At 38.6% G+C, this 14116-nt stretch overlaps 4 protein-coding genes across 8 annotated transcripts; 3 read left to right on the top strand and 1 right to left on the bottom strand.

Moving 5' to 3' along the window:
- The first annotated feature begins 986 nt into the window (after positions 1 to 986).
- Positions 987 to 1929, top strand: LOC104699888 (FCS-Like Zinc finger 3-like). The gene is made up of 2 exons (XM_010415288.3): positions 987 to 1341; positions 1489 to 1929. Exons 1-2 carry the CDS (start codon positions 1232 to 1234, stop codon positions 1667 to 1669), a joined length of 291 nt encoding a protein of 96 aa, XP_010413590.1. The 5' UTR covers positions 987 to 1231; the 3' UTR covers positions 1670 to 1929.
- Positions 1930 to 2732: 803 nt separating this feature from the next.
- Positions 2733 to 9838, top strand: LOC104699887 (eukaryotic translation initiation factor 4G). 4 transcript variants are annotated; one of them, XM_087456521.1, is made up of 9 exons: positions 2733 to 3364; positions 3457 to 3599; positions 3740 to 3874; positions 4013 to 4071; positions 4150 to 4206; positions 4462 to 5706; positions 5801 to 8598; positions 9054 to 9248; positions 9339 to 9838. In XM_087456521.1, exons 1-9 carry the CDS (start codon positions 3147 to 3149, stop codon positions 9667 to 9669), a joined length of 5181 nt encoding a protein of 1726 aa, XP_087312647.1. In that variant the 5' UTR covers positions 2733 to 3146; the 3' UTR covers positions 9670 to 9838. The 4 variants fall into 4 exon arrangements, with proteins under 4 accessions (XP_087312647.1, XP_087312646.1, XP_087312649.1 ...); XM_087456520.1 differs by having other exon boundaries at positions 2815 to 3364; positions 3734 to 3874; XM_087456523.1 differs by lacking the exon at positions 4150 to 4206 and having other exon boundaries at positions 2858 to 3364.
- Positions 9839 to 10168: 330 nt separating this feature from the next.
- LOC104699885 (large ribosomal subunit protein eL43y-like) lies at positions 10169 to 11345 on the top strand. Its single transcript, XM_010415282.3, has 5 exons — positions 10169 to 10227; positions 10420 to 10459; positions 10733 to 10821; positions 10906 to 10988; positions 11087 to 11345. Exons 1-5 carry the CDS (start codon positions 10225 to 10227, stop codon positions 11148 to 11150), a joined length of 279 nt encoding a protein of 92 aa, XP_010413584.1. The 5' UTR covers positions 10169 to 10224; the 3' UTR covers positions 11151 to 11345.
- Positions 11346 to 11912: 567 nt separating this feature from the next.
- LOC104699884 (casein kinase II subunit beta-3-like) lies at positions 11913 to 13845 on the bottom strand. Of its 2 annotated transcripts, none has more exons than XM_010415280.3 (5): positions 13316 to 13845; positions 13014 to 13232; positions 12827 to 12936; positions 12554 to 12719; positions 11913 to 12424 (listed from the first exon to the last, which is right to left on the bottom strand). In XM_010415280.3, exons 1-5 carry the CDS (start codon positions 13524 to 13526, stop codon positions 12294 to 12296), a joined length of 837 nt encoding a protein of 278 aa, XP_010413582.1. In that variant the 5' UTR covers positions 13527 to 13845; the 3' UTR covers positions 11913 to 12293. The 2 variants fall into 2 exon arrangements, with proteins under 2 accessions (XP_010413582.1, XP_010413583.1); XM_010415281.3 differs by having other exon boundaries at positions 12557 to 12719; positions 13316 to 13765.
- Positions 13846 to 14116: the final 271 nt, after the last annotated feature.

Raw genomic sequence — 14116 nt, 5'->3', positions numbered from 1 at the left:
GCTGTAATGGGCCCAAGAAACACAAATGAATTGGGCTTTAGTATAAAGTGGGTCATCATCATTCATCTTTTAGTGATTCCTTTTGTCGTGTTGCGAGCTTTGCCTTGTCAGATACTAGTTCGATTCCGGACAATGTGGGTCACTCTAGAACTCTGACTTGACTGTTTTTTTGTGTGGGCCAAACTAATAAATCATGTGTAGTGACGAATATGAGTTTTTTTTTTATATAAATAAAAATAATTATTTTATTTATTATACAATGAACAAAATACAAAACTAATGCAAATGATTAAAGCTTAAAATTTTATTTTTACTCCAACCATATTTATAAGTATCATCAAAATTAGTGGTTATGGAAAAATATTTAATTAAAAAACGGTTTTTAAAATTTAAAATATAACTTATCATAATCTTGTAAATCCTGAATTAAAATACATTTAAACTTGTTTCTTTTGGCTTTTAACAATTGTCAAATTTTCAAATCATGTATTCGAAAAGTCCATCGATCATGCACAATACATGATGCTGTTGGCCAAGAGATATAATAATGGAATCCGGAAAAGGAATTAGGGCAGACTCATTTGATTCCCTCGACGAATGAGGTCCACTCAACTATTCATAATTTATTAAACCAGATATATATATTTTTCAAAATCCTATTCTTCTTATAATAAAACTCGAATATTATTATGCTAGCTTATATATTTTCGTATATCTACCATCCGATAGCTTATCATGCTATATAGACTCTCGTGTTGTAGTTTACACACGCAAAATCGGGAATTAAGGAATGTATTTATAAAGAAAATGTTGTTACGTGATAGAGTGTGTGTCTATGATCACGTTTTTAGCTAGGGAGTTAAAAAGCACTCACCCTAAGCTAAGAAAACTACACTAAACACCACCGAACTCCCTTTTTTATTTTTTAATCATTGAATTATAACTTAAATCACGGATAAAATAAAAAAATGTGATGATCATTGGAAACATTTGAGTTTTACATAGGAATGAACGGTTACGAATAATAATTGATCGAGAACCACAGAAGCTATAATGGTCCGTGACACAGGCGATCAAAAAGCTGGCTTTCTATATAAGACCCAACACTCCACCATGGTTTATATATGAGCTTCTTCTTCTGTTTCTTATTCCTCCTTGAAACGTCCCATCTCTTCTTCTTGATTCCTTTAGCTGTCATCAAGAATCCGAGAACCTCGTAGCTAATATACCAATGGATTCGTATTACGTTGGGTATGTGGACAGCGAGGAGCCACACTTTCTAGAATCTTGCTCTCTTTGTCGCAAAACCCTTTCTATCAACTCTGACATTTTCATGTACAGGTACTTAATTCGTTGCTTGCGATCCAAACAAAACAAAGAACTTAACCATCAGATACTTATTTCTTCCAAGTGATTAATTAAACATTTTCAGTTTATGGTTTTGATACCTTGTTCTGATCGATTTCTCTTTCTTTTTTGTTGTTGCAGAGGAGACATGGCATTCTGTAGCCAAGAGTGTAGGCAAGAACAGATTGAGTCTGATGAAATCAAATCAAAGAGCTGGAGAAAAACGTCGTCGTCTTCCGGATCATCTCTCCGGAAATCGTCTGATCCGAAAGATTCTGTCGCCGGGGAAACCATACGGACAAAAACTCTCATCATGGCTTAATTAGTACTTATTGCCTCTTCATCCGACCTTTGTAGATTGGATGTGGAGTTTCTTAATAAAGAGAGAGAGAGAGAACAGAGAAGCCAAAGTATATTATTGGCTGTGAAGTTTTTTTTGTTCTATCTGCTTAAATTTTTGGTTCTATTTTTTACTTTTTACCACTGAGAGACGAGAAGAGAGATCTTTGTGTGTGTTTCTTGATGATTCTCTCTGTTGTTTAAAGAGAAGAAAATAATGCAAAACCGAAGTTTCTTTTACAATTCAACTGGGCTTCTCTTAAAATTACGTGGCCCAATGTGAACATTTGTGGTCTATTTATTAGATTCTCAGTATTGGGCCTTTCTCATAGAGAAGAATAGGATTACGTACATCCATCATTTTTAAGATTTTATGAGGTACTTGAACAAGTAACTCTAAGTTAATACAATTAACTTTTTTTGAAAAAGAAACTCAAGTTAATACTCTCCCCAAAAAAGCAAATTCTAAAGTAGACAATAAAGTAAACCACCTAATTGGACACATAGAGCGATCACCTAACTTTCTACTATGAGGAAAGCTTTATTATGGGTTTTAATTCTCTTGTGCCCCTATCTTAACTCCGAAATCACCTAATTATATGGACAATGCTTATATTTGTATTCAGTTGAACATAAAAAAAAATGTATGATCTGACGTATCAACATAAAAATTGAAAATTATTCATTAAAAACACATTATTTTTTTCTGTGCAAAACAATACAGATATAATGATTTCATATAATAATTCTTAAAATTTATAGCTAAATGTGAAAATCATTCTACTCACACGTGTCATAATTTGTTACATGTTATAAATTCATTATTAGCTTGTTTTATTTTTTTTAAATGTGGAAAATTCAACATTAAGTTTTTTTTGGTTATGTCAACGCAAACTTTTTCTATTCAAACGAAATAACAACAAATATCTTCCACCCTGACCTATTATAATTACATTTTTCTAAATTATTATCAAGTTTTTTTTTTAATTAATTATTGATTAAAAAAATTTTGGCTTAAAAAGAGTTAGTTCAGTTTCTCCGCGATCGCCTGAAACCTCTATTTTGATATTTTCTTAGCATTGACCGGACAAAGTACTTTTTAAGCTACGAGATTAACTTAATTTAATCATCGATTATACCCTTAAGATTTCAGATTATTTACGATTCTGGTACTTCTTTACCATACTAGTCTTTTTTTTTTCACTAAATTTTTCCATTTTTTTTTTTTGATAATAAGGCAGGCATATTGATATTGTTGAGTTGCTCTCTCTACAACTACATTCATCTCTTCTCTCCCCGTCTTTTCTTGGTCCTATAATCATGTCCGTCCAATAAAACCCTAATTTTATCTTTTTCCATTTAGCATCGTCGTTTCACTCCATTACAGAGAGCTGTTAGAATTTTAAGCTTTGCACACACAAAAAAAAAAACAGTGTGAAGATTATTAGGGTTTGTTATAGATGTCCTACAATCAATCAAGGCCCGACAGAAGCGAGACTCAATACCGTAGAACTGGTCGATCCACCGGTAACCACCACCAACAACAACACCAACAGCAACAACACCGATCTTCTCCCGCCGCCGGTTATGGTAAGGGAGCCGGCGCTCCTCCTTCCCCTGCGCCTGCCCCTTCCCCTGCCCCTTTTGTTGATTCTTCTTCCTTGCCTTCCAATCGCAGGTTCTAATCAAATTCGATTTTTTTTTTCTTTCTTTTGTTTCATTTGGAAGGGACATGGAAATTTTGATCCTTTTATTTGGTATTTACTGCAGTTTTAAGAAGCCCAGCAATGCTCAAGGAGGAGGAGGAGGAGGGCAGCCTAGGGTGAATTTGCCACCTGTGAATCATTCTGTTTCCAAGGATGGTTTGCATCCTAACAATCACAATGGTCCAAATGCACACTCTCGCTCTCAAGGTATGATCTTTAATCCCGGATTAGCTTTTATTTGATCAAAAAGTTTTTAAATTGGATAATTTCGGATGATTTTGGTCACTGTGTGAGTGATCGGTTTGGTTTTAAGTCCAACTTATCTTACACTGTCTTGTTAGTTACAGGAGTGTCTGGTGAACCGGTTGTTGGTGGAACAACTGAATCAATCAACAGAAACAGTGGACCTATTCCGAAGGCTCCAACTTCTCAGTCTACCGCCATGACTTTCAAGAACAATGATACGCCCAACACAGCCAAAGGTAGCTCTTGTTGAATCCTTTTTTTTCTTTTTTTTTAATTTGTTGTTGTTGTCACTGAGCGTTGAAGCTTGACTAAATTCCTCTGTACATCCGTAAAGGTATAAGTTTTTTTTATCATGATTTTGTTTTTTGTGGCAGCCTCTGGAGACGCTTCTCAAGCATTTGCTTTGCAGTTTGGGTCTATTGATCTGATGAAGGTCTGTTGTTTTTCCTTCCTTCTGTTTGTTAGATTTGTCCATCAACACCTAAACCATCTGCCCTGTTGGTTTTTATAGATTCCTGCTCGAACTAGCTCAGCACCTCCGAATATGGATGAGCAGAAACGTGCCCAGGTCCACCTTGTAGTATTTTACATCTGCTGTTAATGTGATTGTTGCCTACATGAATGGTTCTTGGTTATATAGGATGGCCACTAGTCAGTGTCTCAAACTTTGGTTCTGTGATTCTAAATGCTCTGTTATTTGTATTGTGTTTTGCTGGGCTTTGGATGCTGTGATCATTTATCTCCATATAATTTAATGCCTTTTATTACATTTTGTTCTCAACTTTGCCTTTCGTTTATGACACAACCAACTATTGTTTTGCAGATGCAGCAATCTTCTGTAAGAACGGCGCCAAATGTGCCAGCTTCTGTACCCAAAAAAGATTTATCAAATAAGGTTGCAGATAATCAGTTGATGAGGAAAGAGGGGCACAATCCAACGAGTGAAAAAGCAGATATTAAAGTCCCACATATATCCCCTCCAAGTCAAACGCAGAAGTCTCCAATTACAAATATTCGCATGCCTGCTGTGCAGACACCATATCAGCATGCTCAGGTTCCTCACCCTGTACATTTCGGTGGGCCGAACATGCATATGCAGCCTCCAGTGACCGCATCCTCGTTTCAAATGCCAATGCCAATGGGATTATCTATGGGAAATTCACCTCAAATCCAGCCGCAGGTGTTCTTTCAGGGTCTTCCATCACATCCGATGCATCATCAGGGTATGATGCATCAGGCTCAGGGACATGGTTTTGCAACTCCAATGGGTGCTCAGATTCACCCTCAGTTAGGCCACGTTGGTGTGGGTTTGAGCCCACAATATCCCCAGCAACAAGGAGGAAAATATGGTGGGGCACGCAAGACGACGCCTGTAAAGATTACTCATCCTGACACACACGAAGAGCTGAGGCTTGATCGACGTGGTGACCCATATCCAGATGGCGAATCAGCGGCTTTAAAACAGCATTCTAACACACCCCCCAGATCACAGCCAGTTTCATCATTTGCTCCACGACCAGTCAATTTGGTGCAACCCTCATTTAACTCTAATACTATGATATATCCTCCGGGTTCTGTACCCTTAAACAGTGGTCCAATGTCATCTGCTCAGGCACCAAGATATCCTTTCCCAGTTATTGATGGGTCCCAGAGAGTACAAATTATCAACCAACCTGCTCATACCGCTCCACAGCATATCAGACCTGCAGCTCTGGCACATGTTTCATCTGATTCTTCTTCCTCTGTGAAAGCACGCACTGCCCAAAATGTGATGTCATCTGCCCTACCTGCTTATGCGAAGGTATCAGTGAAGCCAGCTGGGGCTTCTGAAAAGCTTGGATCACCAAAAGCCAAGTCACATGGAGAAGTTAACATTTCTCTGTCACAAAAGGACGTGGATGCAGGTTCATTGAGCTCTTCACAGCAGCCTAAACCTGGTTTTGTCTCTGTAGTACCTAATTCGTCTGCTCGGCCAGCGACTGAAATTAGAAGAGCGGAAATGGTGAGTGAGTCGATCTCAGCTGAGAATCAGACACGTAGGGTGGAATCCCCTCATAATTTGACTGAGGTATGATACTATGTTTTGATTTTGGGTATTATTCATTTTTTCTTGTTTATTACTTGATTAAATTGCTTTAATTTTTTTGGCGCTATTTCCTCAGGATCGTGGACAGACTATGCCAGACTCTCTGGTCTCTGTTCCCGAAACAGAAACTGTTGCTGCCAAGGAAAATTCATCACTCCCAGCTACCAACGGATTTAAGAAGCAACTCATGGAGGTGTCTCCTACATCTGATACTCCAACGTCTGATTCAGTAGATACAAATATTGACGAATCTATGCAAGGGTCAAGCCATGCCTCATCAGAGATTTCTGGTTCTTCAACTCAAGAGAAAGACCTAAAATGTGATGAACAGACTGTTTCTGATATGGTTGTTGAAAGGTCTGTAATTTCTGATGAAAAACACGAAACAGTGTCAGGTGTGCTTGAGAAGGCACAGAATGAGGTAGATGGTACGAGCTCTGAAAACTTGGCTGAAGTTACAGATGGTACGAGCTCTGAGCTTCCACATTCTACGCATATTCAGTCTTCTACAGTTCCTCTTGGACATTCGGAAACGTCATCGAGACATCATGGTGTAGAAAATTCTGGTGATAGTTTGACCTCTGCCCCAGCTACTCTTTCAAAAGATAAATCCGCATTTGAATCGAACACAAGAAGAAATACTTCTACAAAAGGAAAGAAGAAGATAAAAGAAATCCTTCAAAAAGCAGATGCTGCAGGGACAACTTCTGATCTTTATAATGCGTACAAAGGGCCTGAAGAAAAGAAAGAGCCGTTAGAGAGCTCAAATGTTGTTCATGATGTTTCAAACCAGAAGCCGGCACCTGTCATACCTCAGGCTACTGCTGAAGCCACTGTGGATGCTGAACCAGTGAAAAATGAACCAGAAGACTGGGAAGATGCGGCCGATGTTTCTACACCAAAGTTGGAAACTGCAGATAATTCTGTGAATGCTAAGAGAAGTTCCTCAGATGAGGCCAGAGACAGCTGCAGCAATACAGAAAAGAAGTACTCCCGTGATTTCCTTCTTAAGTTTGCAGACCTGTGTACTACTCTCCCTGTGGGATTTGACCTTTCGCCTGATATTGCTAATGCCTTGATTTTTGCTTATATGGCTGCATCTCATCATGAACATGATTCTTATCCTACTCCTGGAAAGGTTATGGATCGCCAAGGGAGTAATGCTCGATTAGATCGTCGTCCTACCAATATGGTTGATGATAGATGGACAAAGAATCAGGGTTCTCTTCCAGCAGGATATGGGGGTAACGTAGGTTTCCGACCTGGTCAAGGAGGAAACTCAGGAGTTTTAAGAAACCCTCGTATGCAGGGACCGATTATGTCTAGACCGATGCAACCTGTGGGTCCTATGGGAGGAATGGGCAGAAATACCCCCGACTTATGGCAACGTGGTTCAAACTTCCAACAAAAGGGACTTTTTCCTTCTCCACATGCTCCTATGCAGGTGATGCACAAAGCTGAGAGAAAATACCAAGTGGGTACAGTTGCAGATGAAGAACAAGCAAAACAAAGGCTATTAAAGGGAATCCTGAACAAGTTGACCCCGCAAAACTTTGAGAAACTGTTTGAGCAAGTTAAAAGTGTCAACATCGACAACGCTGTTACGCTTTCTGGTGTCATTTCACAGATATTTGACAAAGCCTTGATGGAGCCTACCTTCTGTGAGATGTATGCAGATTTCTGTGTACATCTTTCTGGGGCGTTACCTGATTTTAATGAGAATGGTGAAAAGATTACTTTCAAAAGATTGCTTCTCAATAAATGTCAGGAAGAATTTGAGAGAGGGGAGAAAGAAGAGGAGGAAGCCAGTAGAGTAGCCGAAGAAGGACAAGTAGAACAAACCGAGGAGGAACGGGAAGAGAAAAGACTCCAGGTGCGAAGGAGAATGCTCGGTAATATTAGACTTATTGGTGAGTTATACAAGAAAAGGATGTTGACTGAGAAAATCATGCACGCATGCATCCAGAAGTTGCTCGGGTTTAATCAAGATCCTCATGAAGAGAACATTGAAGCTCTTTGTAAACTAATGAGTACGATAGGAGTTATGATCGATCATCAGAAAGCCAAGGGCCTTATGGATGGGTATTTTGAGAAAATGAAAATGCTATCATGCAAACAAGAATTGTCGTCTAGGGTGAGGTTCATGTTGATTAATGCCATCGATTTGCGAAAGAACAAATGGCAAGAGAGAATGAAGGTCGAAGGACCAAAAAAAATTGAGGAAGTGCACAGAGATGCTGCACAAGAACGCCAAACTCAAGCTAACAGGCTTTCACGTGGACCCTCGATGAATTCATCAGCAAGAAGAGGACATATGGAGTTTAGTCCTAGGGGGGGAGGAGGAATGCTATCACCTCCAAGTGCCCAAATGGGTGGTTTCCATGGACCACCTCAAGGTCGTGGCTTTAGTAATCAGGACATTCGATATGATGAAAGGCCACCTTATGAGCATAGGATGGTTCCAATGCCTCAAAGGTCAGTAGGTGATGAGCCTATTACCTTGGGTCCGCAAGGTGGTCTTGGTCAGGGAATGTCTAGAAGGCCTGCACTAGTATCAAACACTTATCAGTCTGATGCGACTCAGGCCGGTGGTGGAGATTATAGGCGACCGGCTGGTGGTTTGAATGGTTTTGGCTCACAAAGACCTGCAAGTCCTGTTACTCACGGACGGTCAAGTCCTCAAGAGCGGGGAACAGCGTATGTCCACAGGGAATTTGCAAGTCTGTCTCGTGCTTCTGATCCGTCACCAGAAGTTTCATCTGCTAGGCAAGTAGTACAAGGGCCATCGTCCACAGTAAACAGTCCTCGAGAAAATGCTTTGTCTGAGGAACGGTTACAAAATATGTCATTGTCTGCAATTAAGGAATATTACAGGTACTATATCTCTCCTTTCTTGCTGGTCATTTGTTACGTTCTCTGCATAGTGATCAGATACTGCCACATTTAGCATAACAGTATATGAAAACCTACGTAGGTACAGTTGGATCAAACTACAGTTGATTCGTTTTCAATTCGCACGTTTGTTTTACAAGGGCAGATTATCTGATAAAGTGTATATAGTACGTGAAGTAGGTATATTAGAATTGGTTCCTAACAAAACGGATTAATAATACTTAGGAGAGACATTGTTCCTTGTTTTGATAGAATCTCTAATAAATGGTGAACATCTGACAGGTTTGTGCGTTTTAGACCACATGTGATAGTTTAAAGTCAGTCTGTCGCTTTTGATACTGAATGAAGTGTTGTGTTGTTAGTTTCTATACTTTTGCCGTATTGTGGTCACCTATTTTTTTTTTATTGATAAGCACTTTGGTGAGTTTGTTATGCAGTGCCCGAGATGAGAAGGAGATTGGTTTGTGCATGAAAGATATGAATTCACCAGCTTATCACCCAACAATGATTTCTCTGTGGGTATCTGATTCGTTTGAGAGAAAAGACAAAGAAAGGAATCTTTTAGCAGAGCTCCTTGTTAACCTTGTGAAATCTGCTGACAACGCTTTAACCGAGGTCCAACTAGTGAAAGGGTAAGTAAACAAAGCCCCCCCCCATAAATCTCTAAGTCGCACTCCGATCAAATGGGCTTAAATAAATCTGTTGCTGTGTTGTTTACACAGGTTTGAATCTGTTTTGACAACCCTGGAGGATGCCGTAAATGATGCTCCGAAAGCAGCAGAGTTTCTTGGTAGAATCTTTGGTAAAAGTGTGACAGAGAAAGTAGTGACATTGACAGAGATTGGTCGGTTAATCAGAGAAGGAGGAGAGGAACCAGGAAGTCTAATAGAGTTTGGATTAGGCGGAGATGTTCTTGGGAGTGTTTTGGAGATGATAAAGACAGAAGCTGGGGAAGAAGCTTTGGTTGAGATTCGCCGGAGCTCAGGTCTGAGGATTGAAGATTTCAAACCTCCTGCACCTAACCGGTCTAAGATATTAGAGAAATTTACTTAGGAAAAAAAAAAAACAATTGGAACCATCTTTTGAGTTCCTTTTCTTCTTCTTTTTTTTTTTTTCGTTCCTTTCTCTTAAAAGTCTTTTCACTTTTTTTAAGTGCTTCGACAAAACTAATTTGTTAAAAAAGGAGTTTCTCTATTTTATTATATAGCAAAACCTTCCAAAATATTTCAATTTTTTAGTTAACCTTTCTCTCGTATATATATAACCAAAAGTTTAAGAGCACAGAGAGCTCAATGTTCTTACAAAACCGTTATAACAAACTTGATTAAATTAGATGAGATCGGTGATATTTAGTGCAAAAAGGTTCTAGGAGGTGAACAAAAATATTCTGCAATCCATGTGAAAGGGAAAAAAAAACAAAAAGGGCTCTTAATGTCTTAAAAGTTGGGCTTAGTTGATGGCCCATATATGATGATGGTCATAAGGCCCATATGAAGAAAATGCCCTAACATGATTCGTATATAAAAAGGGCTAAGAGTGGCCAGAGGAACTTGTTCACTAGGGTTTCTTATCTTACGGCGTGGTGTTCCCTTCCTGCTTGCTCCGAAAATGGTGAGACGCCGCCTCTCCTTTTTCTCTTGGTTGTTGCTCTTATCATCGTTGTAATCCCATAGATAGATATGTAGTCTCCTTCTGTTCTCTCGTTCGAGCTTTCGTTTTGAGATATTGCAAGTTTTGTAGTTGATCTGAGTATTCTTACATTATTCTGACTTCCTTTACTCTCTCTCTTGTCTCTTACCACAGGCGAAGAGAACGAAGAAGGTCGGAATCGTCGGCAAATACGGTAAGCTTCCTCAGTTTGATTTCGATTTGGATGGTAGAATAGGATCTGCAGTTTGCTTGCTTAGTTGTGTAGCTCATTTGGTATAATGTTTCGTAATGGAGTTTATGAATATTATTAGATTCGTTCATTTCTCATAGTGCGATGTCGATATGTGAGAGATCTGTCTTCTATGGTTTCGATTTACGTTATTGTTTTTTTATTTGGGGTCTCTGTTGTTTATTTATGTGTTGTGAGTTGTCTCTTCTTAACACATGGAATGTGGTTATGATTCAGGAACACGTTATGGTGCGAGTATCAGGAAGCAGATCAAGAAGATGGAGGTCAGCCAGCACAGCAAGTACTTCTGTGACTTCTGCGGCAAGGTAAGGGGTTCATCTTTCTCTTTTGTTTGTGATTTCCTGAATCTCTTATGTTTATTGAATGTGGATATTGATTAATGGTTGCAGTACGGAGTAAAGCGAAAGGCTGTCGGTATCTGGGGATGCAAGGATTGTGGCAAGGTCAAGGCTGGTGGTGCTTACACCATGAAGTAAGTGAATCCTGATTTTTATATATTTTGCTTTGTGTTTATTAATGATTTAGTATCTGTTTTCTGACAAGACTTTTAATCCCTTGTGTGAATTGCAGCACCGCCAGTGCGGTCACTGTTAGAAGCACAATCAGAAGGTTGAGGGAGCAGATCGAGGGTTAAACCTTGTGTGTGAATTGCAGCACCGCCAGTGCGGTCTCTGTTAGAAGCACAATCAGAAGGTTGAGGTAGCAGACTTGGTGGCTTTTATATTTTGTTTCTTCGTTTTGACAATTGAGTTTTGTAGACTCTATGCTTTTGTGGTTTTGAATCAAGACTTTATTATTACATTAAGCAGTGAAGGAGGTTTTTATTCAATGTTTTAGTTGGTTTTTAACAAGTGTTCTTACGATATTTATATCCTTAACTAGCTTTTAAGGTTTGAATCAGTACTGATATCATCGAAATTCAATCCAACCTTAATGTTAAATATCTATTTTGATATAGGATTTGTTAATTGTAACTTAAACTACCAACCTTGATTTTCTTAAATACTCATTTAGGTTAATTTCGTTACAGTACTCTCTCTCGTACTAATACTTTACCGATCAATCTATATAAAGCGCCAATACCAAAGTGTATTTGCGCGCATTTGATGTTTTTGCTTTCTTTCCCCAATTCTGATTCTGATATAGCACTAGAACTAGACAAACGTTATAAATAACCCCTTTCAGACTTTGGGATACTTACCGACCAACAACCTATTATTACAAGTGTTGGATTATCACATTTGCAGTGCAGATAATTTCCTATACAGAAACGGTGAATAAATTCTTAAAGTTTTGATTTGTTCTAAAATGAAACTGTTCTAACCGGGATGCGCTTGTCTTACACAAACAAAATTTAGTTCTTGGTAACGATCTGGAACAAAAAGAAATTACACGCTTTTGACATATAAACTAAGAGGCTCTTCTGATTAGAAACAATTTCTGAGGTTTTACATGAAATTAGAAAGACAAATAATAATAAGCTGAGAAGGGAAACAACAGTTAAAAACAAAAATCCAACTAACCCCGATAAGCGTCTTTTCTTTTCCCTGAAAGAGCCAGGCTGTTGTGTTGCGCTTACAAGTTTTCTTGGAACTTCATTGTAGATTATTTCAAGATTCCATCTTCCAACTTCATTTTAGCTCTCATCCTCTTCTTACCCAATGATTGATGTATGTTCGTTCATTCAAACCGCAGCTATCGTTTTCCGTTGCTCATCCGGATGCAAAAACCGAGCCACTAAAAATGTATCACCATTGAGAATGCAGCGCGGTAAGCATCATGGTTTGTGTACCTTAAAACCAAAGATTTTTGGGACGTAGTTTTGAGTCGGCTTCTGCGGCTTCAAGTTCCCGTAAGTCATCAGGAACAAGTGAGGGAATGTGGTTCCAAAGTAGGCTCCATCAATATCTGCAGAAGTCATTTAAGGGAAAACGATAAGATACAATAAACACTCAAGATCATCAGAGTGTTCTCAACTGAAGCTAAAGCTTTCACTGAAATGGTAAAACCAAAATTATGAACAGAGAAAAAGGATACTGCCTTGGAATTTAGATCGTGGGTAAGATATGTCTTCGCATTTTGGGCAGTATATCTTAACAGTACTCGATCTCGGGATGTCGGATTGTCCAACAGGGAGACAAGACTGACCGCAACAGAAAACTCTCGGGCATCTCCCGAAATCACAGTTCTTGTACTTGTCAGTCTAGACAGAGAGATCAGTAACAAGAGAGAGGTCGTTAAGCAAACAACAAAGGAAGTTTAAAAAAAAGCACCAAAACGTAAACACAAGAGTAAAAAAGAAACACTAACCATTGCAGCCATTCCTTTAGTTGTCAAAATGTAACGAACATGAATAAGACCATAAAGCATCTCAGCAGCTGATTCCACCATTTCATTCTGTTCTTCCGTAAACATCTCACCTAAATCCCCCCAAAAAAGAATAAGATACTCAGGCCAAAAAGTTTCTAACTTTTAGAATGTAGTTTAACACACTTACTGTTGGAAGATTCGACATCTAAAATGAGATCAAGAGCATAATCATAGTAAGGAACTTGACCACTCAATCCACAAAGATTGAAATCATCTTGAATATAATCTTCATCGACTTCACAGAAGAAATCATTGCCTCTCAAATTACAAAACCAAGAGATCCACGATGTATCATCACCTTCCGATCCACTCACATCAGACCCTTCACTATCACTTTCAGATTCCACTGCAAGAATCATTAAGAACAATGCAAATTAAAATTAAACCTACCACAACAAAAAAAAAACCACAGATGTGAAAGAAAGAAACCATCGGGAAGCTGAGATTTAGCAGTGGCGGTAGATGTGAATGAAAAGGGATCTTTATCTTTAGAAGTGAGAACCCTAGATGTGGTGGTGGAAGCTGAAGATTTCTCTAGTTTCTTATTGAGTGCATCGTTGATTCGTTTCCGATCAATAGCTCCACCTAGGATCTCCGATCTCGACGACCCACCACCTCCTCCACTACGTTCCTTGTACATAATTCGATTCCTCCAGAACAAAATTTGGAGCTTTAGATTCTCAAAGTCTCAAACTTTCTCAAGCTTTGATAGAAAGGCAAGGAGAGAGACGGAGAAATCTAGGGTTTTCCCTTTTTTTTTTTTTAATTTTAATTTTTTTAATTTTAAAATTTTAAAAATTTATATCAACTTCTTTTTTGGTTACAGAGTGGAGGACAGGACATAGGAGATGTAAAGATGGTCTCTCTTTCTTGTTTTTTCTCCCACTCTTGGTTTTTTTCTTCTTTAGTTTTAGTTTTATATTTTACAATGGGCTTCTCTGATTAGGCCTTGTGTGTGTGATGATGATGATTCATTGTAAGCAAAAATAGTTGTATCGATATACTATTTGCTGAAAACTATAAAAAGGCTTCTTTACTTTTGCTTTGTTTAAATGTTGTAACTATAAAAAGGCTTCTTTACTTGGGGTATGATGAACTACTAAAAAAATGAGTTTTGGAAGTTAAAACTGAACAGGATTACTCGTCAGAATTGCGAACTTGTTAGATAGCGTGTACAATATATATGGGCCTAACTAAAAAAACTGTGATTAGCTAGAATCAGGTAAGTTG

This window comes from Camelina sativa, chromosome 7, assembly GCF_030686135.1.
Source record: "Camelina sativa cultivar CO46 ecotype springtype chromosome 7, ASM3068613v1".
NCBI lineage: Eukaryota > Viridiplantae > Streptophyta > Magnoliopsida > Brassicales > Brassicaceae > Camelina > Camelina sativa.
This window is presented reverse-complemented; position numbering and strand designations above follow the sequence as displayed.